At 44.3% G+C, this 26,103-nt stretch overlaps 1 protein-coding gene across 5 annotated transcripts in view; it reads right to left on the bottom strand.

Moving 5' to 3' along the window:
- Positions 1-20,775, bottom strand: part of FCHSD2 (FCH and double SH3 domains 2) — a 140,529-nt gene extending 119,754 nt beyond the window's left edge. For 3 of the 5 annotated variants that reach the window (XM_081909752.1, XM_081909751.1, XM_081909750.1), the window contains exons 1-2: positions 15,605-15,707; positions 15,364-15,461 (exon numbers count right to left, since the gene is read on the bottom strand). In XM_081909752.1, the coding sequence (XP_081765878.1) occupies positions 15,364-15,461; positions 15,605-15,694 (188 nt within the window). In that variant the 5' untranslated portion in view covers positions 15,695-15,707. Of the gene's footprint in view, positions 1-15,363; positions 15,462-15,604; positions 15,708-20,458 lie in introns of those variants that run through there. The other 2 variants (XM_081909754.1, XM_081909753.1) reach the window with 1 other exon arrangement.
- Positions 20,776-26,103: the final 5,328 nt, after the last annotated feature.

A 26,103-nucleotide genomic window follows, 5' to 3' on the forward strand; every position in this document is an offset into this window, starting at 1 on the left:
GAATACAACACCAAGGGCTATTCCAGCTTTATTAGGGTTACTTTACACGTCATTTGATGACCTGAGTTTGCTTATGAGCAGTGCTTTTTTTCTTTTTAAAAAAAGTGTTTAGGGGTACTCTCATTTTCCTACTCATACTGAAACACTGCCCCCTCAATGAGGCCAAATTTAGATTCACAAAATGTTTAGGGGTATGTGTACCCCTGTGTCCCCCCAGAAAAAAGCACTGCTTATGAGCCATTACAAAACAGACAGCAGAGACAGCACCATCAGATGCGGTATTTTGATGGCGTGAGTTTACACGCTGGCTTGCAAGCCTTCAAGCTCTGACTGTAAGACATGGTATGCATGCATGAACTGGTCCTTAAATCTCAAAAGTGCTGTTTCTACCAGTGCAGCTCACCTGTATCCCTCAACGAATGTATATGCAATTGACTGCGCAAGTTTCAACAGGCACCCACAAACCATTTCTGCAGGAAAGCCTTTGCACACTATTGCGTTTTGCTACACCCCCACATTAAACAGTGTTGGTTTTTTTTTTGTCAGTTTCTATTATTTGACCATGAATGTTGCAGTATTTGACAAGAAACTTCTCCAATGTTAAGCCCTTGGCTCTCAGCTTGAGCAAAATGCCTGGGAACTTCAGCTTATGCTTATGAAAAGGTTAGCAGGGCAGAGAACGCCTGAAACTCAAGGCTCCAAAAGCAAAAGGCAGTTTTAAAACAAATAAACAAACAAACTTTGGGATTATTTGTTGTTTTGCAACGTTTTGGCAAAATATTTCCGGTTGCCTGGAACCGGAACAAGTGAATCTCACTGCTGACAAGCAGCCATTCCTCTAGCCTGCTGTTTTACCACTTGGCTGCGGCTTCATTTCTGGATGTCACCCTCTGCGCTTTTGAATGCGCAGATTCTGCTTCTTTAATTCTTTTACGCCATTAACATTTGAAAATGCTTCCAAGATTCTTCAGAGGCACAGGACAAGCTTTAAACGTAATGCAGAAAATTATTTTCCTTCTGGTCCTATGTTTCAAAGGTCATGTTGATTTTTCATATGTAAAGTTTTGCCAGGTTGTAAATGCAAACAAAAAATCTACATTGAGAAATAATATTTCCTTCCTGTTGGTTCATGTTCTGTTATGCAAGGACTATTATATAACCTAGACTGCCTCAGGTTCCAAAGAATAAAACACTTTAATAGTGCACGCAGCTGCTTTCTCTGCTGCCAAGAGGAAGATACGTTGTTTTCCTTTGATTACCTATAGATATTTAGTATTAGACCAGTTACGGATAGGTAGCCGTGTTGGTCTGCCATAGTCAAAACAAAAAAAATTCCTTCCAGTAGCACCTTAAAGACCAACTAAGTTAGTTCTTGGTATGAGCTTTCGTGTGCATGCACACGAAAGAAGTGTGCATGCACACGAAAGCTCATACCAAGAACTAACTTAGTTGGTCTTTAAGGTGCTACTGGAAGGAATTTTTTTTGTTTTAGTATTAGACCATTATACATAATTTAGTATTAGACCATTATACATAATAAAAACCATCTAGTTTCAAGAGGTCCAGCCACTTACATCTTAAGTTGGGAAATGAAGTCCTGTCTTTGACACACTGTGTTCACTCTACTGCCCCAAATTCTAAAAAGCAACTACCCCTATAAAGGCTATTATGTAAATCTTTCTGCCACGGAGGGTTTCCCGTTTAGTTCCTTGGAAAAATAAAACTAAAGATGGTCAATTAACATGGGGACTGACAGCTCTTTCACTAACCATTGTCTTTACACTGTGGTTTAACACAAAGGTTCAACCAGTACGAAACATCTATTCTTCCTACCTGGCTGTCATTTATTACTGACCAAAAGCCATATGCAACAATGCAGGACAGGTGGCAGTCAGTTACGACACTGTGAAATTGTAAACTTGGCTTTATAGCTTTACTAGAAGCAATTAAACGACGTCTCGTTTTAGCACAGAAACTGTGTCACCCAAGATTTTGCATGCAGAAGTCAGATTCTATTGTCCTGACACCATAACTATTTAGGACTTGTAAGTTCTATATAAAACCTTTTAACCCCAGCAGCATGAATATATATATGTAGACACCAAGAGGAAAAATATTCTAGTCTGTGTAACTGTTTTAAAAATGGAAAAGCCACATACTGTAAAGGATTACAATGTGTTGCTATTGGCAACAAAGCTTTAAAAAAAATCAGATTGGGGCATCTAGAATTCCCTTAGCAATAGAAGTAGTAAATCCTAGGCAGCAATTCTGCTTTCGTCAGAAAGACACTGGAGTACATCAAATGCTTAGAAGAACATTTCATCCTAGACACAATGGAGTACCAAGACTGGTGGTTTTTCCCAGGGGGGAGGGGCAGGGCGGGGTAGCTATGGAAGAAGGTAATCATAGAATTGCTTGCATTAAAATGAAAGCTGCTAGTAACACATGTGCTCAATTTTATATACGATTTTATATATACGACGACAAATATGCTAGAAATACATCATAAAAGCCCTGACTGGCTTTTGCTGTTGGTAATTACTTCATCTAGACCAGTGATGACCAAACCTGGCCCTCCAGCTGTTTTGGGACTACAACTCCCATCATCCCCAGCTAACAGAACCAGTGGTCAGGGATGATGGGAACTGTAGTCCCAAACAGCTGGAGGACCAAGTTTGGCCACCACTGGTCTAGACAGTATTAAGCTACCCTTTAATTAATTTTTTACTGAACAAAGAACAAAAGTAGTACAAGTAATTTCTACAAAATCAATCCTCTTTCATATTTCCAGGAATTAGCAGGCAATAGCTAGTGCTGTCCCTCTAAACAAGAATGCTGATACAACAATCCAATGGGTTATCTCTTCACATATCGAATATATATATATATCACCAGATGAACTCAACTCAATGTCTGGACTCCAAAGTAGGCTACCTGTACCCTACAAGACTTGGAGACTCATGTACCACCAACATATTTAACAGTGGAAAACAGCCACTGGGTAGCCTTTATTAACTGGCAAAACCATTGAAGAGGTATTTTCTGTTAAAGCTCCACTCAATCCTGAGAGTTAACAAAAAGTCTGAGCATCCTTAAGAACATATAAAGTTTATTTGAGCAAGCATGTGAATTTTGCAACCACTATCTCACCAGTTCCAGCAGAGAATTCAACAGCTGCCTGACTACTTGGTCAAACTATCAAGTGCCTCCTCTGGTAGTGAAGACCTGCAACCCTGGAACAGAGTTGCACGCAAACTCCTGTATCCCTTTCTGAGTCGAGCATAAAAGCAGCTCTTTCCTCCAAGGAAGTAATGTCATCACTCATTGTGATTCAGGAACCTCCTGTGTCCACAGCGAACCATCAGATACACCTATTAATGTACTAAGATAGCATCAGAATTAGAATGACCTTCCAATTATAAATGCCAGTGCAAATAAAAATGTGTTGCAGCACTTCTGGGAAGTGCTTGAGTTTACTGGCAAATCTCCAGAAGGAGTGCCAGAACTGCAGGATACCCCATAATACAAGCTTGATGCAAAGTTGAGAGGTCAAGATCACAACGGAACACATAGAGGAGGGCAGCTTCCAAATATAGGAGGGACCCAAAGGGTTGACAGCTCATAAAGCAAAACCCAGCTTCTTGTACCGAACCTGGGTGACGTGGAGCATTGGTCTGATGCACTTTGTGAACTTGGAGGATTTTGCATGCACAACACATCCACTGCCATCCCAGAAAGCATAGGTGGGAAGAATATTGGAAAAATAACACAGTATGCAGTCTAGCATCTTCTTCTCAGCACCCAACCAAAAGCAGGACATGAGCATGATAGCCCTCTCAAGCTTTTCAAGGTGTAGCAACCAGAACTGTAAACAATATTCTAAGAGTGAACATGATATACCTTTATATAAAGGCATTGCAATGTGGGTTTATTTTTGATCTTGCTAATGATGCTCAGTGTGGAATCTGCCTTTCACAGCTGCTGTTCCCATTACCCCAAGACCTCTTTTCCTGCTTAGCCACCATCAACTCAGTCTATATCTGTGTATAGTTGCAAGAAGAATTTTTGTCCCAGTGTGCATCGCATTAAGCTTTCACTGAATGACATTTGCCATTGTCCTGCCTGCTCACAGCGTTTCAAGAGATCATTTTGGAGCTCTATGAAATCCCTTTGTGTTCATTGCCCACACAAACAATCTGGAGTCTTCCACAACTTGACCACCTCATTGCTCACCCCTTCTGGACATTATATCTCACAGATCTACAATACAGCAGAAGTATGAGCTTGCAAAGTGATAACCAAGCAATATCTGTTCAGGTCTTGGGAGGAATGGAAATTTTAAGCTGCAGTAGCTTACACTCGTGATCCAATGTTTGTGTACTCTGGTGGAGTCACATGACTTTAGAAAAGAAAGAACAGTTGTATGGACATAGAACTGAATTTTGATATTTGCAAAGGTGTTACAGCTAAGACACGCAGTCAAGGTCACAGTGCTCACTGATGTTTGGATTTGCAGATGATAAAAGAAGGTACTGTTTCATGAAGTCAAAGCATTCCATGGCACATACCAAAAGCATACCGGTATGGTGCAGTTTTAGCCTGACACACAATTCTATCTGAAGCAGCTGCAAGCTTCACAAACACATCAATGAAAAAGCAGAACCTCGTGATATCTGTCCCCTCGTGTTATCATAATCTTTGAACATGTCACCTATACATCACCCATTTTATGGATATACTACACCACATGGTGCCAATTTATGTCACAGATAAACAAAAGGCTGGCTCTTTGGTATTCTGTAGTCAAAGCAAGATAAAAATCTATAGGAATTATAGCAAGAAACACTGTAATATCCACTATGGAAATTTGCAACCAACATTTAAACTTGCCAGTAAGAAGGGTTGGACCCCATCATTGTTAACGATGCGTATGACATATTAGTTATACACGTCAAAGTAAATGTATATCTTTTCTTAAAAAGGGTGTTGTGTGCCAGGTTGGAGGGTGTTGTGTGCCAGGTTGCCAAGGCCATCTATTTTATTCACTGATCCCCAGGGCAACGGTTTGGACTCAACTCAGAAAATCTAACATGCTAGTTGAAACCATGGGTTGTATTCAATATAGCGCTCAGCAGATTGTGAAGGAAAAATCTTGTGCTGGTGCGACAATGGAATTATCTCCCCCTTTCATCCCCCGATACCCCTTTAAAATAATTCTGTGGTTCCCCCAAAACCCTCCAGAGAAATTAATGGGGGAACAGGAAATCCTCTTACCTGAGCATTAACCCTTGTACATACTAGCAAAAATGCTGCCCCATATTTGTACAGCCAGGAGGGAAGGGGCAGGGATGCCTCATTCACAAATGGAATGCCACTCATGGTTCTTGGGATCCAACCGATAGTTCGAAATATTGGCTAAAATGTCACTGCATTCAAAGTTAATCTACTAAATCTCCCAAGACTATACAGTGGTACCTCGCAAGACGAAATCAATTCGTTCTGCGAGTTTTTTCGTCTTGTGAATTTTTTGTCTTGCGAAGCACGGAACTGCACCTCTTCAAGCAATGCACCCTGGGTATTAACGGTTTTAAGAAAAAGGAAACAAACTTGCAAGACGTTTTTGTCTTGCGAAGCAAGCCCATAGGAAAATTCGTCTTGCGAAGCAACTCAAAAAACGAAAAACTCTTTCGTCTTGCGAGTTTTTCGTCTTACGAGGCATTCGTCTTGCAAGGTACCACTGTATTAGGGGATACAGAATTTTCCAGAGACAAGATTAATGTAAATCTTCACCAACCTAAGTTTCTGGACTGTATTTAGAGACAGCCCCACATATTACATATTGTAGTAATCTAACCTAGAAGTCAACATGGATGACAGAGGCTAGGCTATCCCTGCCCAGATAGGGGCGTAGCTGGGCCACCAGCCAAAGCTGATGGAAGGCTCTTCATGTCACCAAGGCCACCTGTGCCTCAAACAACAGTAATGGATCCCAAAGTACCCTAAACTACGTATCTGCTCCCCATCAAGAGCAGGCAACCTCCCATCCATCCGGTCTAGGGAACTACCCACTAACAGTACCTCAGTCTTTTCTGGATTGAGCTTCAGTTTGTTGGCTCTCATCCAGGCCATTACTGAGACAAGACAATGGTCCAGCACTTCCACTGCCCCCCTTCAGATGTAGATGAGAAGCAGAGCTGTGTGTCATCAGCATATTGCTGACAACAGGCTCGAAAACTCTGGATGACCCCACTTAGCGGTTTCTTGTCGATGTTAAACAATATGGGGGATAAAACTGAACCCTGAGCAACCTCACATTGAAGGCTCCATGGGGCCACGTAGCACTCGGCAAGCGTCGCCCTGTGGAAATGGGCATCCAAGTAGGACTGGAACCACCACAACACAGTGCCATCCCACAACCCTGCAAAGTAGGACAGCTGCTCCAGAAGGATAGCATGGTTGATGGTATGAAAAGCCACTGAGATGTTGAGGAGAATTACCGGTAACAGGGATACATTTCCTTTGTCTCCCCCCAACAGAAGTCATCATACAGGATGACCAAAGCAGTTTCTGTGCCAAACCCAGGCCTAAGTCCCGACTGAAACGGATCCAGTATGCATACTGTATGGGTGGAGGGGAGAGGGGTTATTGGTTTGTGCTTTTCTGTCCCTGTTTTTATTGTGTATTTTGTGCTTTTATATTGCATTACGCTGTGAACAGCCCTGAGAATCTGCCGATGAAGGGTGATATACTAATTTAATCAATAAATAAAACAAACAAATGGCAACATGTGTGATCTAAATATTGCTCCATTTCAAAACTAAACAGCTTCATGAAAAGCAAACTAGCAACATGTCTTTCAGAGAACTTGAGATGCCAATGGTGTTGAAGTTACACGGAGGGTTGTGACTAGCATGTGTCTATAAGACCTTAGCTAGAAAGTTCTAGTAATAATAGAAAGAAATGCTGGATGATCTCACCCCTGAAACTACTACTGTTCCAAATATCCTACGGCTAGTAGGGAAAGCGGTTGGACTCACAAACTCTGGCACAAAGAACAGTCTAGAGGCTACCAGCAAATAAGTAAAATGTTTGTTTCTTTGCTTGTTTATTACATGTCTATACTGCTCTTCATCCCAAGATCACAAAGTGGTTTACAATATAAAATAGCCTGGTAACTCTAATGAAGATTAATTGCTAGATGTAGCTGGATTTTCTTTCAAGAGTGTTTTGGGATTTTTTTTTTTTTAAAAAAAGACCTGGCATTAGTAAGAAAATAATTATGGTGGAGAATGAAGGAGTGGCAGAAACTGTATTAGGTGCCCCCAAGGAAAGAAACCTAGGAAATATTATCTGTTTTTCAAAAATTACCTGTCTGTTGTAATAAGAGTACGACTGAAAGGCACCAACACTTTGAATTTAATTCCTTCAAAAAGAAGCAAAATCCAGAGCTTTGTCCATACTATGCATTCATGTCCTTTCTATATAACATTTCCCCTGCTCAATATTGTTAAAGCATTTGCTTTGAAAGAGATGCAAATCAAACAGCAAGCTATAGTCTCACAACTCAGCCACTAAGTATTGCATTTCTCAATTTCCTCCCTCTTTCCTCTAACCAGATTCCTGATCACAGATCCCGGTTTATCATATTTGCTGTACATGCTGTATTCTATGGCTCACGCAAGACATTAAGTTGTGCCTGCTAGCTGAACGTATTTGCTTTTAAGATTTCCACTATATGCTCAGGTGCATTCCGAACACAAGGCAGTCTCTTCTACAGTAAACAAAAAATGCTAAAGCTGGAAGGCAGACTCAGAAGCTTTTCTTGTAACTGGAAAGTTTAAAAGGAAAGGAAATTTAGATTGCTGGTGTCTGGAAACAGGACAAGGTAAACATCAATAGTATTTGAAAAACCTTCAGTGCAAAGAGAGCCTAGAAATCTGATCAGTCTTAATAATTCTTTCTAGAGCCATGACTTTGATTAGTGGAAAGAGTTGCTTTTTTACTAACATCTACTCAAAGAGCTCCTGCCAACCTAGCAGTTCAAAAAAACAAGTAGATAAATAGGTACCGCTTCGGCGGGAAGGTAAACGGCATTTCTGTGCGCTGCTCTGGTTTGCCAGAAGCAGCTTAGTCATGCTGGCCACATGACCCAGAAGCTGTACGCCGACTCCCTCGGCCAATAAAGCAAGATGAGCGCCACAACCCCAGAGTTGGCCATGACTGGACCTAATGGTCAGGGGTCCCTTTACCTTACTCAAAGAGCAGAAGACCTTATATGTTCACCTCTGATCCTTTTCACATGGTAAACCAAGTTGTAGCTGCTAGGATATGTGTTAAAGAAGATGTGAATTACAGTTATTCAAAGCACATTTTATTTGTCGGAGTTTTTCTCCAAGTACCCCTTTCTCGCCCTGTTCTTCAATTTCTATACATTAAGAGAAAATTGAATTCAATAACTTTTTATTCCCATGCTGAGTCTCTACAATGCCACAGTCTATGTCAAATAGGCATCTTGATTTTGAAGTCTATTTCTTGAACATATTTCTCTAATTAGTGCTTGGAATCTGTGTCACTTGTTAACTAACACATTGTTACAACAATGTAATGAAATAATGTTTCTGCTTTGATGCTTTTATGTTTTGGTAGGTACATCATCAATGACAGGCTATACTCAGTTATTCAATTTAAGACATATACCCAATAATCAAAACATGATTTGCTGCCCTAGAATAACTATCTTACAATACCTGAGTTAACAGTATGTAGCATCTTCTGATTTCACCCCATAATTTCAGACTTCTGTAGGACTAAGCTCTTCCCTCTTCCCAAATTTAGATACGCTACTTTAACCTATTCCTCCCTCCTACTGAGATATTTGTTGGATAGAAACCACATAACCAAGTATTCTTTATCTACACTTTTTTTTTGCAGTGACATAAAAGATGGAAGGATAACTCACCAAGCTTTTATGTCTTTTGAGAATGATTGGCAGTGGTTTAGTCATGCTGGCCACATGAGCCAGAAAGCTATCTGCAGACAAACGCTGGCTCCCTCGACTTGAAGCAAGATGAGCGCTGCACCCCATAGTCGCCTTTGACTGGACTTAACTGTCCAGGGGTCCATTACCTTTTACCTTAGTACATAGTAAATTATAGCTTTGACTGGCGGGCTAAACCAGGTGAGTGTAGCCAATGAATCTTAAACCCTCAGTGAGTTAAGGAATATCCCTGCATTCAAAGACAGGCTCTGGTGGATTGCGTAGACAAGACCGATAGTGGGTCCAATGGTCAAGAAGGTGGTTTCTGCACCCCTCATTCCAGCAACTCCTGCAGCTAAGCTGGTACCAAATGTATTGTTCTGCTTTGGACCACACAGCGAGGCTGGGAGGGAGATTTTGTTGTCTGGGCCTCGCAGGACCTCCAGACACAATGCCCAAGCTTGTGCCTCGGGGAGGTCACTTCAGTACTACTAATGCAGTGGTTTGACTTCACCCCCCAAAGTACACTCCATTCTCTCTGGAGACAGATGGATGCCAACAAAATTAGTGGAAAGATGGTAAGGGAGCTGAGCTTTATTAGGCTGGTGGGTGGATGGCCCTGCATTTGGGCAGAGGGTACGGTAGGTGGGTCTTACACAATTTGTCACCTACCAAGCTGCAAGCCAGCCGTATATTGGGCTATGTGTCAGATGCCTGGCAATCCCCCTGGCATTTTAGTTCCAGATGGGCAGCAAGAACAAAATGTTTACTGACCCACCGTGTGCCCTACCTTCCATTTGGTGTGATGGGTCACAAGTTACATAACTGGATGGCCAAATTGTGCCTTGGTTCCTTTCAATTTTACTATTATTCAATTCCAGTACTGGCAAAACACATACATGCAACCCAAACCCCCCCCCCCATTAGCTCAATTCATAGAGTGAAAAAGATAGGCAGTAAGTCAGTGGTAAAAAAAACAACACATTATCAGTAAGAAAGCTTCAATAATAACACCTCTGTTCAGGCAATGCCTCATGAAGAATCAGTACAGAAGTGAATCTTATTTGCAGTGGGTGTGTTCTGTCTTTCATGTGGCTATTTCGTGCTTACCAACTCCCTTCCTCTGAAGACATGGTAAAGCCAGGAGAGCTTCAGGAAGTGGTGGGTGGATTTCAGTGGTTGGCATTAAGTCAGCCAGTTTGTTTTGAAAAGAAATAGAGAAATCAATGGAAGATGTGTCTTTTTATCAATAGCTCTGGCCAGGATAGCTGAAAAGAACCCTAATGTTCTGAAGGTAACATGCTTAATTTATGATTGCCAGATGCTGGAGACAGTTATCAGTTTCATACAATCTGATGAACTTACAGAAGCCTCTGGCTTGCCTCTGCTGGAAACAGAATGCTGGGCAAGTTCTTAATTGTGTGGCTGTAGCCAACACCACTAGTTTTATCTCAGTGTTCAAGGACAGAATACTGTGCAGTATCTTATGCAGGTGTTTGGTTCCAAGGGTTGCACTTATATGCAAAAATGCATATGGCTATGAGTATGCATATGGCAGGACCCAGACTGACTCCAGTGACAAAACACAGGCCGATAAACAGACTCTTGGACTCAGGTATTGCTTAGGGAAGTTTGTTGCTGTTACTGATGTTTGTTTGTTTTTTTAGATATTATGATTTATGTGGAAATTGTTCAATTTGGTTGTGTGTTTTTGGATAGTTTATGTTGTAATTATGTGCTTCTTCATGTTGTAAGCCGCCTTGAGCATGGCTTGAACCATGGAAAAGCAGCATACAAATAAAATTATATAATGTATATCTAAACCCTTGGGGGGGGGACTCCCCAGTGAGCATCCTGGGGCAGCTGCAGGCAGCGCGCCGAGAAGGCCTTGCCCTCCCTCCCTGTCCTTCAAAGCAAGGCAGAGAGCTAAAAAGCTCTTTCTGCATCAGGTTTTACCAGCACAAAAAAGCTTTTAAGCTCTCTGCCTTGATTGCGTTTAACTTGTGGGATTTTCAGTCACCAGCCTTCAACCACATATGGTTGAAATCACCCAAGTTAAAAGTACTTAAGATGCAACTGTACTATAGTGAATTATTAAAGGTCCAAGCCTTGCAGAGAGAGCAAATGCTAGGACTAAGCTGCGGGGCCTGCGTATCCTAAAGGAATACCACCTGTTGAAGGCACCTCCTTATTTAAAGCTGGAAGGCCTCATTTTCCAGCCTTTCTTTCAAGCAGTTACGCTCAGGCCAGGTCTTCTCCCAAAAAGCCCCCACTTTTTAGGATGCATTTGGAGAAAGGTCTGCCTGGCTCTTTCACCGGCTGTTGAAGACATGGCAGTTTTAGTAGACGTTTTCTTCCGGCGGATGGCATGGGTAACCCATTCTAATTTATACATTTTAACTGTGATCTGAAGCTGCTGGGGACTTAATATATTAATCTGTGGGCTTTTTGTGTTTTTAATTTGGGTGTGGTTTACAGCAAAGTGGCCGCTGAGAAATGCTAGAAGGAACTGAATTCATCTTGGAGCACATTATTAAATGCGAGCTTTAGTGCATAATAGAGAGTGTTGGCTCATCTATAAACAAGCCATGACACATACTCCTGAGACAAGCAACCTTCTGTCCCTCTGTGAAGATGAGCCACCCTGCCAAATCCACACCTCCATGCTTGTATCACTTCAAGTTCCAGCATCAGATTACTTTCACTTTTTGTACAAGCAAGGTGGTTAAAAATAAACATCACTCTTTTACAAACACAGTTCTGAACACCAAGTCAAATCTGGGACAGCACAGTAAGAGTCAAAAGAAGTCATCTATTCCACAACAATATGCCATGTGGCTAGTTACTAAAAAATCCTGCAAACTACAGTGCACAGTAAATTAAGATTCATGTTTAAAACAAAACATTTTCCTTGTGTATTTACATTATAGAAGGCAACTGCAAAAGAAGCTAGTTCAGAAAAAGATCTGTAACCTCTGAAGGGACCTCCATTTCCCCAAACAAATTGCAGGAGTTAAGAAAAAAAGTGTGCACATTTGTAGAATGTTCTGTCTTACTAATCACATTTGCTAAAGCACGAATTAGTAACTTGTATAGCAGTTTTAAGAACACAGCTCATTTATCAAGTTCAGTTGCACATCATCTATGATAACAGAGCTCCCAATTCTCCCAAGTGCCACTTCTTATGTAGTCAAAAATGGCACCACACACACACACACACACACAAATGGAACTTCAAAATTTGCAAAAGCCCCCACTCCAGCTCAACAGCCAAAGCCTGTTGAATAATCAGGGGGGGGGGAGAGTGTTTGCCATAAAACTGGGTGGAGGGGGGACGGAATGGCAGGAACCCAGAAAAGATACTATCCACGCTGCAACATTCTGTCACCTCTATTGCTATCTCAGTTGCTGAAGAACATAAATTATCACCCTCCATTGCTCAATAGGTGCAGAAATCCATTCATTAGGAGCTATTTGAATTTTAATTTTTAGGTACCGTATTTTTCCATGTATAAGATGCCCCCATGAATAATACCAACAATCCCTATTTTCTTGAACCCCAAATTAAGAAATTAGGGCAGAGCCAGATCCTGAACCCAGGCCGCCCATGCCAGAGCCTGAAACGGACCCCAGACTGCCCACGCCAGAGCCCAAACACGAACCCAGGCCGCAATGACCAGAGCCCAAGAATGAACCTGAACCCTTGTGCATTCACCATCTGTGTATAATATGACCCCTAATTATTAACCCAATAATAACAAGAGCAATAGACTTACTGTAGAAACAAAACTACCACATGCAGAAGGGAACAGTCCTTTGTATGTTAAATCAGATATGTGCTTTTGTCCATCCATGTACCTCTGTTCTGCTAAGAGAACCCCTTAATTCTACTTGCTTTGAATAATCAGTGCTGACTCTGAATTGCTAGTTACATTTAAGTGTAGAAGTGCCAATTATTCTGCAATAATTTGCAGTGCATATTTGACACCAAAATTACAAAATAATTTTTTTAAGCAGTCCAAAAACTTTATGATCAGGAATGGACATTATCACAGCCAGAATGGGAACACACAACAACTGAAGCACAGTTGGAAAAATCAGATCACTTATGTTTCAGGCATTTACAAATATCTTTCAACAGTAACAGAACAGAATCTTAAAATTGGCTGTCGGCAGACAACAGATTTTTCAGCTCATATTTAACAAGTTAGATGAGAAAAAAAGAGGAGAGTGTGCTGGCACTTAATTAACAGTACACTCTAAAGTTTAGTGAATCTTAAGAGAACTTCAAAATATAACTAAATCACCCCATCTGGATTCCAGTGGGCATCTGATTCTACCCACCAGAAAGACAAGGTTTGCTGTTGCCCAGGTCTCTGTTGTTGTTGCTGCTGTTGTTTTTAAAGAGGTAGCTACAGTCTAAAGCAGATGAACCATTTGGTTAGTGTCTGCCTGTTTCACTTTAATGCATGAATTGTTGTAAGATCTAGCAGTTATTAGGCAGGATACTTGTTTCCCTACAGAAGTTTCACAACTGGATTTGTATGAGATTGTGCAAGTTTGACTGACTGTGATTGTCCCTCAGTCTTGGGGAAGAGATGCGTACTAGTTATAACACATGAAGAGGGCAAGGATGGTTGACAAATATTGGAAGAATATTAGCTGCTGCTGCACCCAGCAGGTCAGAGGTTCCCCAACACTCATATGCTGGATGGATTTCTTCAACCTGCCGAAGGCTTTTGAAGCGAGCAAAACTGGAAAGGGGCCAGATCCTATGCTGTACGGTCTTGTTATTTCCGAAGAACCTTGAACCTTTGATTGCTATAGTGAAGAGATCAAACTCCAACCACCACAACGGCAGGCCAGCTGCACATCCTTTTCATAAACTAAAACTGAAAAACTTTGCAGATCAGCACTGGTAAAGAATTCTCTATTACAGATGTTCTCTATGTAGTTGCACCTGTTATCTTCCTCCTTATCTTGCACTGCAATGCTTCAGAAACTAACATAGAAAAGAACTATTCAGAATGTAAGCCTGAGTTTACAAATACCCAGGTTTTAGGGGCATATCTGAAATTTTGAATGCAAGTTACCCCAATTTATCATATTAGAAATTCTACACAGCCATTCCATGTAAAACGTGGAGGACCCCCCCCCCCCAAGGAGAGAATTTGTTTGCAGGTGGTAGTGTAGTTGCAGCTACATCCCTCATGAAACTATAGACTGCCCTGCTCAGGTCTTAACAATTACTTACTATATATTATATTACAATAGACATATTTGCTTGGGATGGCTCAGTCAGAGACTCCCAGGTTGTGGGTTCAAGCCCCACCTTGGACAAAAGATTCCGGCACTGCAAGGGCTGGACTAGATGACCCTATGATTACATATTCTAGATATCACAACTTTACAGTGTCATGTTATAGAAAGTATTGAGAGAAGAGTTCCTGGACTTGCAACCAAGTGCCACAGTCATAAAGTGTAATGCCTATAAACAACCTACTCAAATCAACCTGACCGTGGTTAACTAAAGTTTTATTTCACCAAGAATGCATACTCGCTATTTTTACATACCATATGCTGCAATCTTTCCCATAAAAAGCAAGTTTAACTAGTTAAGATAATGATCTTCATAGACTATGGAGCTTTTTAGAAGAATTTCAGTGATACAGAAGTACTGTCAGATTATAGGACTTTATCAAGCCGACACTTTCTAATCTGTCTCTTCCACCTTTTCTATGTGCTGATATGTAAGCCTAGGTAATCTTTTTGAATTTGCAGTTAGTGAAACACAGTACTGAGAGGGAAAGGGCAGCTACAGGTTTATTGACATTTAAATATTCCTCAACATGTCCATCCTAGAAATCAATGGTCTCTAAATGGAGCCATTGATTCTTTCTCCAGATGCTTCTCAGATACACATTACTCCCCATAGTTGCTTTGACAATAAAATGCATAAACACTAAGAACAAGAAATTCCTCTTTAAGATCAGGTTATAAACGAATTTTGTAATGATCAACATAAAGGACAGTTGCATAAAGGCTGAATTCAGAAAAGTTAGTTAAATGCAATTTAGGTGAATTACCACACCCAAACATTTGTAAGGTAAATCTAGGAAGCATCGGAGAGCTTTCTATAAGAAGAAGATTGCCAAAAGGACCTGGATTGTTCATGACACATATTTATAACCACCCCTCTTTCAAACTGAGCAAGTATGCATTGTGTTAGTTCCAGTTATAATTTCCAGCTGTGTCAATGCTTTAAGAGTCTAAAAGCAGGAAATCCAAGAGGAAATTCCATCGTCAGTTCCCGGAGTTTTGTAACCCAAATGTTCTTCCAAAAAGGAGCTCTGAAAGGAATCTGGGAGTGTTTGTTGTAGCCTTACCTCATATCTTCAAGTAAGTCACATTCTGCCTGATGTTTGGCTTGAATTTTTGTCATCTGTTCAGCCTGGATAAGTTTGAGCTCTTGAGTGATTTTCACCTTAAAAAATAAAAAAGACATATAGCGAAAGGTGTAATTTAAAATCTGTTTTCTTCTTGTAAAGTTGGTTCTCAAGATGCTAAATTCTGGAACATGTTATTTCATATTACAAGCTCCAAGAACAGCGACATGTTTTTGCTTACTTCTAAACACTGCAGTTCCAAACTCTGTAGAATAGGCAGCATGCCCTCCACCAATCTGTTTATATGGTCTACACTCCTGGAAGGCACCATGTAGCAAACATACCCCTCCCTCTGAATTTTCTCTGAGGAGGTCTCATGTCATGCTGAGATTTGAAGCAAGCAGACCAAATGTTAGCATGGAAAGCACCTCACCACCACTAAGGAAGAGTAGGAGCCACTTCTCTATTGCAGTGAGCTCTGAAGAAGGCAGAAAGGCACATGTTTCTCACAATTTTACCCAAATCTGGTATTACAGAAAACTCCCCTCTTTCTTTTTCCGAATCTTTTCTCCCACTCAGCCAAGCTACCCCAGGATGTACTATGGAGCTTGAGAACAAGTTAGAAGTAAAGGCAAATAATGGCCAACTAGTGAGCCAACCTAAAATTTATGGATCCCTAATCCACAATATTCTCATTTTGTAATTTGACAACTGTAGCAAACTAACATCGGCGAGTTTTTAAATTCATACCATTTGCCAAAGTAAAGTCATTTGCATATCCTATTTTGAATATCTCAAGCTGGCACAATGCAAAAAACTTTGCCTTTGGATGGTATCGCAAGCAAAGTTTTCAGATTGCTAAACAGTCAAACAATCAAGAGAACTCAGTCTCTTGAGCTACTGAGATGTCACCTTGCAGTCAGGTCACACATGAAGTTGGCAAAAAAACAAAAAAGGAGGGAGAGGGTGCTCAGAATTCCAAGGTGCAAAAAAACTTACTGAAACATTTCTCAAAATTATTCTTAAAATGCAGATAATGTGAATTACGTGAGTCCTTTTTTTCTCTCTTCTAAACACTGTATCGAATTTAAACTTTCATACCCACAGCCACTCACTGCTTCCTGCTACTGCAAGCAATATGTTCACTTCTCTCTAAACATCGAAGCACGGACCCACTTGCAACAAGAGATTCAGCTCTGTAGTGCTTGGAGCAAGAGTGCAAATACTGAGGGGAAAGAGGCAAAGCACTCCCAAACTCAGGATGTTTAAGGAGAACACCAGAACACAGGATGAATCTGCTGAACTTGGCCAGTGGTCCATGGTCCATCTAGTTCAGCATCTTGTTCTCAGGATAGCTGACAAGATGCCCCTGGGAAGCCTGCAAGCTGGATGTGGGTTTAACATATCTCCCAGCTGTGATTCCCAGCAACTAGTATTCAGAGATATATTATTATTACTATTATTAATTAGATTTGTGGAACAGTGCAACTGATGCAACTAAAGTTCACATTGGTTGACTCCATGTAACATCAACCTTTAAATGCAGTTATCTCAGTCGAGAGTCCAACATCCTTAATGATGTTTTCTGAATATAGCAGTCAAATATACCTTTGTGTCGTAACAATACATCATGTTGAGATCGTGTGTTTTTCAAGCTGCCGCTTAGCAGCATGACAGGGGTTGGACTGACTCGTTACAGGCATCACCACAGAAATTCACAAACATTTTTTAAAAGACACAGGCTCAAACCTTTTAACCCTTTTTGCTTTTAGCATCATGTTGAGCCAGATCATTATATAGAGAAAAAACACAACTCTTCTGAAAGAAAGAAAAAGAACAAAAACAGGGAAACGGACCTTCCCTCAAGCAAAAGCAATCTTCCCATCTTATCCACTAGGCAACAGAAATCTCACCTCCCCCTCTTCTGGCAATCCCAACCCTGAAAATATTCCCCCAGCAACAAGAATGCCCCAATCCTAGAAAAACACAACTGAGGCAAGCTTTTATGCCCAGTTAGCCAAGACTTAGTACTTTTAAACAAACGGGGAATCCAGTATTCTTTTTTAAAAAAACCAAAAAGCTGAACATGTTTGAATTTTATCCAAACAGCACGAAAAATAAATTCATCAAGCATAGCTGCCTTAACCCATGGAATGGAGATAAAATCCCCTTGTGAAATTGAAACACAGTGCACAATGCATAAACTTGCATGCAATATAAACAGAGTGGAAACTAGAATGGCCTTTAACATAAACTCTGCTTCCTGGCCAAGTCCACCCTCAAAACAACAGAGAGGGGCAGAGAAAAGCATCCTTCTTCCCTCCCCCAAACGTAAAATGCTATCTTGATGCACTGAGGAGTTCAGGCTTTTTGTTTTACACAGTTCAAACACACACACACACACACTCTCCAATATATTCGGTCGCATCCAAGTTCCATTTTAAACACACAAACATATATATGCAGCTCTTTACAGAGTTCTAGTAAACAGGCCCCGAGATCTCAAGGGTAACGTCCTCAACTCTTACAGCACTATACCCCACTCCTAACACTACCAAAAGCAATATTTGAATTTTTTTTTATCCGCAATCCCATGCATCACATTAAACATGCTGTCTGATAATACCAGAACTCAGGGCTTTGCAATTAAGCTGATTATCAAGATTCAGGATATACAACATGAAGTACTTCTTCACACAGTGCATAGTTCTGTGAAAACAGAATGCTAGACTAGATTGGGTCTTGGTCTGATCTATCCAGGCTCCTAAGTTCTTGAGACTTACTCATTCCCCCTTTTATATCACAAATGGTTAACTCCACCCACCCTCATCTGTGTCCTGTAGACTGAATTGCTATTAATAGTCCTTCTGTAACTCACTGCCCAGGTTCTCAAAGTGATTATCCCCACCACTGGGTGTCAACACCAGAGATGCTGCAAAAGCACTACAAAAGAAAGGAATCTACAACCCTCTCTTATTTCTTTAGAGGCTTTAGCATGGTGCTGTCCTGACCTACCAGAGCTCTTGAATCATATGACTGCAATGCAAACAGCTGACCAACCTCCTAACATCCCAATGTAGTCAAAGTCAACTTTAGGACACCTGACACCACAATGATTCTTTATTCTCTAATGCTGTCATCCACACTCAGTTCCTCTTTTCCCCGCCACCACAAAGTCACCAAACTTTGCTCATGCATCCCATATCCCTAAGGAGCTGCCTCGGTATCCTGCTAGTCTATTTGGCACTGTACATATGCTCTCAAATGAACAGCAGCTGTCCAAGGTCTTTTGCAGGCCTCCTGGCCAATTACCGGTACCTGTAAGCAAACTTCTGAGGCCTTGCACATGCAATGAAGGTGCTTTACAACGAAGCTACAACCCCTGCTAGCATCCACTGCACAGCTTTTTGTGGCCCGGTCTGTGTGATCCCACATGATCCTAAAACAGCAGCAGCCTTCCAATCTCACAGTACTCACAGCAAATCAAGCATCCATATAGCTATTTTGATCAGGATCTTAGTCCTCTTATACCAGAATCCTACCTTCCACTCCCCCTGCTCTCTGCAGTGCAGATCATTCCTATTTAACCCAGTCTGTTCCCAACTTCCTATGACAGCCAGCATCCACCAGAAATTGCACTTAGCCCCATATCTAACCAAGGCAGGCCACCTGCCCCCTTACAAGCAACCTGACCCCCAAACATTCACCAAACAGACCAAATAGCTGACCACCACAGCCTTCAGACACTTTTGATGCAAACTTGCCTCCCTAACAATCATATTCTGCCACGATTCCCATTCCTCTGCAACCTACCCTCAAAATCCCTACAGCTCTCACTGCAACTATTTTCTCCACCTCTTCAGCACCCCATAACTGCTTGTTGCCTGTACTGAGTTCCCTTGCCATTATAACCATCCCAATTACACACTGCTCTCCACCAACTCTGCTGCAAGCATGTGGCACTGCTGCAAAGCCCCGTGCCCCCTTCACTGTGCCAACGGCCCCTTACCTTTAGGTAGCCTGCATGGCACTATCCCATCCGACACTCAACACACCCCAAATCTCAGCATGTCAACAGCACCCTTGGGCCCCACTAATTCCATGCCCCAGGGCAACTTGCTACCAACCGCCACCCACTGCAGTCTGAATCCAACCTCCAAAACGCTTCGTGTGGAACAGCAACCTACCTTCCACCAGTCCCCCTTTGGTCCTCAGTAATATATCTAGCAACCTTTGCTCACATTCACAAGTTGCACTGTACCTCCCCCTTAAAAAAAAAGCCTCAATTCATGGAAAGAGACCCAACCACATGCCTGTCTTCTGCACCACCCTGCCCTGTGCTACCTTTGCCACAAGAAGCTCTGCAGCCCAAGCAGACACACAAATAGCACCTTTGCAACCCTCCTTTCCTGTTCCCCCAAGATGCCACCCCCCCCCCGCCAAAATAGAAAGCCTATGGCTTTGCACTCCAGCCGACGACACCAAGCATCCCTTCCACCTGCATCCCGATTCAGAGGCTCCTGCAGCCTGCCTGACAGCTAATAGACCCCCCCTTCCACCATCAAAAGTCCCTGTCTGCTGCCCCCTCCACCCCCCACAGCCAACCCTGCCATGCCCCGCACCCTGAAATCCAGTTCCGCAGGCGACACCTCTGCAGCCCCTGCTGCGGTGGGTGCCACCCCCCACCCCCCAAATGCAACACATTTATAACACACACATATACACACCCTCCCAAAATCCTAACCACCCCCCCCCCCACGGGGCCTCCAACGACCCTCTCCTTCCCCCCCCCCACGCTAAACCTCTATAAAGCACGGACCACCCCCCTCCTTCGCTCCCCTTTCCCTCCCCACACATCACTACGCACCCGCCCCCCCTCTTTTTGCAACCAAGGCTGTCTTTCTCTCTGCATCCCCCCTCCTCAACTCAGAGCCCCCTCCCTCAATTCAGCCTTTCCCCCCCCCCCGCCTTTGAGGGGGCAGCACCTCTCCTCCTTCCTCCTCCCCCCCCACCCCGGTTTTCATTTTTACCTCAGTCCCGTCCCCCCCCCCCCGCAGGGCCTGCCCCTCCAACTCCCCCCCCCTTTCCTCCTCACCTTCCTCGGCGGGGGCTGCATGGCGGAGGCGGCGGCGCTGCCGCTCTCGGCCTCCACATCAATCCCTTCCCCGCCCCAAACGGCGGCGGCGGCGGCGGGTCTGCTGAGGGGAGCTGGAGGGGGAGGGGAGCAGGCAACGGTCGGCGGCGGCGCGAGAGGCGGAGGAGGAGGAGGCGGAGGAGGAGGCGAAGCCGGCCCAGCTCGGTCCCCGGCGCGTCTCGCTCTCTCTGCGGCAGAGGCAGAAAGCGAGAGAGAGAGAGAGAGAGGGAGGGAGCTGCGGGTGGGCGTGGCCAGGGCGGAGAGAGAGGGAGGGCGAGCGGTGGGCGTGGCTACGGCGCCGGGGAGGGGGCGGGAGGAAGAAAAGGGGGCGCGGCTTTCGGCCCTCCCTTTCCCGCGCCGCCGCCGCCGCCGCCTTTCAGGCGAGAGGTGGGAGGAGCTTGGCGCGAGGCAGAAAGACCTCGCGTCGGGGGCGCGCGCGGGAGACGCACGAGAAGGCGAGGTTATAAAAGGCGGCGACGGCGGCGACGGGGTCTTCTAACTGAGGCGCCGCCGCCGCTCAGCTAACGGAGTGCGCGCGCTCGCGCCTCCTTTCCGTGTGGACCTGAGGGGAGCGAGTAATGGCTTGGGGGGGGGCGTGAGGAGAAAGAAAGAGAGATTTGTCGGGGGAGAAGAGGCGAGGAGCGGGATACGGGTTCCCTCACCGACTGTGAGGGAAGCGGGAGGAGGAGGCGGCGGCGGCCTGACAGGCGGGAAATGAGGCGCGCGCGCTCCCGCCCGCCTCACTGAGGGGACAAAAAAATAGGTTTTTTATTTATTTTAAGGAGTGGCCTCTTCGCGCGTATCGGTGTGACGGAGGCGGGACCGGCTTTTCATCGCCTCGCACGTGTGAAGGAGAACCCGCCGCGCTTCACATCCGTGACAACGTGGGGGGAGGGAGGGATGGCGGCACGGGGGGATAGAGAGAACGCGAATGCTTTCCGTCTCCGTTTCATTCTCTCCTTCCCAAAAAGGGGGGATGTCTTTCCAAGCCAGCCCCGCATCCCGCTTATTCAGACGACCACCTAAACACGGGGAAGAGAAAGGGGCGGGGAAACACGGGAGAGTCTTAAGGGGCGGGGCTTAAGCGGGGCGCTCTGATTTGACTGACAGGCGGATTAAGTGGGCGGTGAAGGCGCGCGCGCGCCGACGCTGCCCCGCCTCCCTATTGGCTGGCGCGTGTGAGCGTGCTTAAATAGAGAGAGCCGGCTTAGCTGTTGCTGCCCCCTAGCGGAAAGACGCCGCGAATGCGTCGAGGCGCAAGCGAGATACATTTGCAGATCCTATATGCACGTGTGGTCGGATTGGGGTCCCGCTGCTGGAGCAATTGCCTGGAAATTCGGTCATCCGGTGCGTAGTAGTAAGCCTTGATGCGTTCATGGCAAGCTGCCTTATACTGAGGCTGTAGACTCAGGTTCAATTTAAAATAAAAGTCATTATTTTTCGTAATTCAGATCAGAGCTGAGGATTGGGGGGGGTTAACGCTTTAAAAATGCAGTAGGTCATAAGAAACAATGGGGTATGGCCAACGTACATGTGTCCCGCACCCCAAAACCAGTGATGGAGGTGTGCTGGATGCAGAGTGAACAGATTGTGCACAGCCTGCTCTCCAAGGCTTCTTACGGTATTTCTAGATTGCTCGTTCAAGGAACTCATAGTGGTGTACATAGTTACCCTCGCTTTATTCTCACAACCACACTGTTAAGTAGCTTAGGCTTGCCCAAGGTCACCCAGCAAACTTCAAGGCAAAGTGAGAATTTGGCGGTTCGAATCCCTGCGACGGGGTGAGCTCCCGTTGCTCGGTCCCTGCTCCTGTCACCTAGCAGTTCGAAAGCACGTAAAAGTGCAAGTAGATAAATAGGTACCGCTCTGGCAGGAAGGTAAACGGCGTTTCCGTGTGCTGCTCTGGTTCGCCAGAAGCGGCTTAGTCATGCTGGCCACGTGACCTGGAAGCTGTACGCCGGCTTCCTCGGCCAATAGAGCAAGATGAGCACCGCAACCCCAGAGTCAGCCACTACTGGACCTAATGCTCAGGGGTCCCTTTAGCTCCTAGTTCCACACACTAACCCAGTGGTTCTCAAAGAATATGGCATGCCACATTGGTGTGGCAGGAGAGAACGACAAGTGTGGTGGGAAGATTCAAGGACCACCAAAGAAACATTTCAGTGTCATATAGGATAGTATAAGAAAAAAATAAATTTGCAGAATATGGATATATATATCTTTTCAAATGAGAGCAGTAGCATTGCCTATTCTACAGTTCTCCACAGCATATTGTTGTGAACAAGGATTTTCAACTCTGACAAATATGAAAGATCAGAAAAGAGAAAGGTTTCTATGTATTGATGAGGAGATAGGAGTGTGTTTGTCTCAAAATTAGACCTAATAAATGAGATTACCCTGCAAAAGAAAGCTCACATCTCTCATTGAGTTTGTGTACATACTTCATTATGCAAGTGGCTCATTTATAATTATATTTGGGGGATGATTCATATTCTTATGTCGCTGTATGGTTTTATACCTCCTGGATGTCCCTTGATCATATTATAAAGTAGTTGTGTTCTGTGATATAAATCAAGCAGTAGGTGTTTTTTAATTTTTGTTTCCCAATATGCTTCTTGTTTGAGAACCACTGCTCTAACTACTACACCACAGTGGCTTTCAGATTTTAAGGCAGTGGAATCCCCAGCCCTACATGACGATGTCAAGGATTTTGCATGCATGGTCCTTCTCTTTAAATAAACAAGGCAGTGCAACCTTAGCTGTATCTACTCTCAAATATTTTATTGGGGCAGCTCTCTCAAATATTTTATTGGGGGGGGGCGCAAGTATCTCGGCCCCTAGGAGCTGGCAACTATAAATGGGACTTGACCATTCCAGTTCTTGTTGTTTAGTCATGTCCGACTCTTCGTGACCCCCTGGACCAGAGCACGCCAGGCACTCCTGTCTTCCACTGCCTCCCGCAGCTTGGTCAAACTCATGCTGGTAGCTTCGAGAACACTGTCCCACCATCTCGTCCTCTGCCGTCCCCTTCTCCTTGTGCCCTCCATCTTTCCCAGCATCAGGGTCTTTTCCAGGGAGTCTTCTCTTCTCATGAGGTGGCCAGAGTATTGGAGCCTCAGCTTCAGGATCTGTCCAGGGCTGATTTCCTTAAGAATGGATAGGTAATCCAGTTCTTACAAAGTACTAATTATAAATGACTATTCCAGCCTTAATGGGACGCGGGTGGTGCCGTGGTCTAAACCACAGAGCCTAGGACTTGCCGATCAGAAGGTCAGCGGTTCGAATCCCTGTGACGGGGTGAGCTCCCATTGCTCGGTCCCTGCTCCTGCCAACCTAGCAGTTCAAAAGCACGTCAAACTGCAAGTTGATAAATAGGTACCACTGATAAATTGGGAAGGTAAACGGTGTTTCAGTGTGCCAGAAGTGGCTTGGTCATGCTGGCCACATGACCTGGAAAAACTGCAGACAAACGTCAGCTCCCTTGGCCAGTAAAGCGAGATGAGCACTGCAAACCCAGAGTCGTTCGTGACTGTACTTAACTATCAGGGGTTCTTTACCTTTTATTCCATGGGTAGGCAAACTAAGGCCCGGGGGCCATATCCAGCCCAATTGCCTTCTAAATCCGTCCTGCGGACAGTCTGGGAATTAGTGTGTTTTTACATGAGTAGAATGTTCCCTTTTATTTAAAATGCATCTCTGAGTTATTTGCAGGGCATAGGAATTTGTTCATTCCCCCCCCCAAAAAATACTCTGGCCCCCCATAAGGTCTGAGGGACAGTGGACCGGCCCCCTGCTGAAAAAGTTTGCTGACCCCTGTTTTATTCCAACCTTGCCTAACAAAACCAGATCTTTTATCATCTTGGTCTCTTTGCCACTAGGGGGCATGTGTTGCCAGGGTTATTTCTTTGGTTTCGTCGTCAAAATTGCTAGCTGTCAGAATTTCCCACCATGTCTTTTTTCTTCTCTTAACAGCAAAACAAAAATGATTGTATTTGTGTATTTCTGCCCGTCATTGCCCGCGGTGGCTTGTAGACTTCTGTTTGGCAGCCTTTTAAAGAATCTTTTGTAGATCACCAGCCAATGATAAAATACAATAAGAGGCATTGAATCCTCAGTTGCCTGCTGGCAAAGCTGCGAAGAGCAACTCCATAAGATAATGGACTCAACAGATCAATTGATGGTTTTATACACAATTAAAGCAATCCCTGGCTTGAAAGGGCAAGTTGTTCCTTAGGAGTGGGAAGATGGATAAAGAACGGGCTGTTTCCTCCAAAAAGCTGCTGTAGCCCAGCGGAAAGTGGCGGAGGCAGGAATGGACCTGGTTTCAGGTCCCATCTCTGCCTGAGGTCCAGTGCCTTGCACTCTCATCTGCAAAATGGGAATGTGACGAAGTAGAATTACAACTGTGATTGATTTAACACACATAAAACAACTTTGATTATTAATGAACAGTAATCCTTGAGCAAAAAGTTAAGAGGCCTCCCCATTTGTTCTTGTTTAGCCATTTAGTCGTGTCCGACTCTTCGTGACCCCATGGACCAGAGCACGCCAGGCACTCCTGTCTTCCACTGCCTCCCGCAGTTCGGTCAAACTCATGCTGGTAGCTTCGAGAACACTATCCAACCATCTCGTCCTCTGTCGTCCCCTTCTCCATGTGCCCTCCATCTTTCTCAACATCGGCATGTTTGTGAGGACCAGCTCGTTCTCTTGACAGAACTCTATTAGAACTCTATTATGGCCTCCCCATAACTAGTAGTTATTGTTGTGTGCTATGATTCTCCCTGTGCAGGCTACATGCCAGCTCTCTAAAGGCAGGGATTTCTACCAGGGCCACTCTGCGGCATTTTGGCACTATAAGCAAAACTTCCTGATGCCCCTGCCTCATCCTGTGCCTGCTCTTGCACCGCCTTGCCACCAGCCCCACCACTACATCTGTACCCTCACCTGCAGCTGTACCCACACGGCTGCTATAACACAGCAACACTGACGGTGCAGTTTTGTGTATGCAAAAAGGTAGTATTTTCAGTCGCTTCCAGTGTGACGAGTGAACCTCTTACTTAGTGAGGCTTCCAGAAGGAGGAGCGGACTTTGCCCTCCTCACCTGGCTGGAGGCTGTGTCTTCTTAGGTGTAGGAGAAGAACAAGTCACAGGCTAGACTGGTTGGATCTTGTCTGGAGTTGAAAAGACACCAAAGATGAGCCCCTCTAGATGAGTGGGGATTTTTTGCAGGGGGGAGAGTCTGCAACATGTCACCCATTTCATGAATGGTGGATTTCTACTGGTCAGTCCACACACCATTCCTCTTTATTAGTTCTGCGATGCTTCTCCAGTGTTGTTTCTATTTGGAGGGATGCTCTTAAAGGTAAAGGGACCCCTGACCATTAGGTCCAGTCGTGACCGACTCTGGGGTTGCAGTGCTCATCTCGCTTTAATGGCCGAGGGAGCCAGTGTACAGTTTCCGGGTCATGTGGCCAGCATGACTAAGCCGCTTCTGGCGAACCAGAGCAGCACACGGAAACGTCATTTACCTTCCCACCTATTTATCTACTTGCACTTTGACGTGCTTTCGAAATGCTAGGTTGACAGGAGCAGGGACTAAGCAACGG

Source organism: Podarcis melisellensis, assembly GCF_964234715.1.
Source record: "Podarcis melisellensis genome assembly, chromosome: 4".
NCBI lineage: Eukaryota > Metazoa > Chordata > Lepidosauria > Squamata > Lacertidae > Podarcis > Podarcis melisellensis.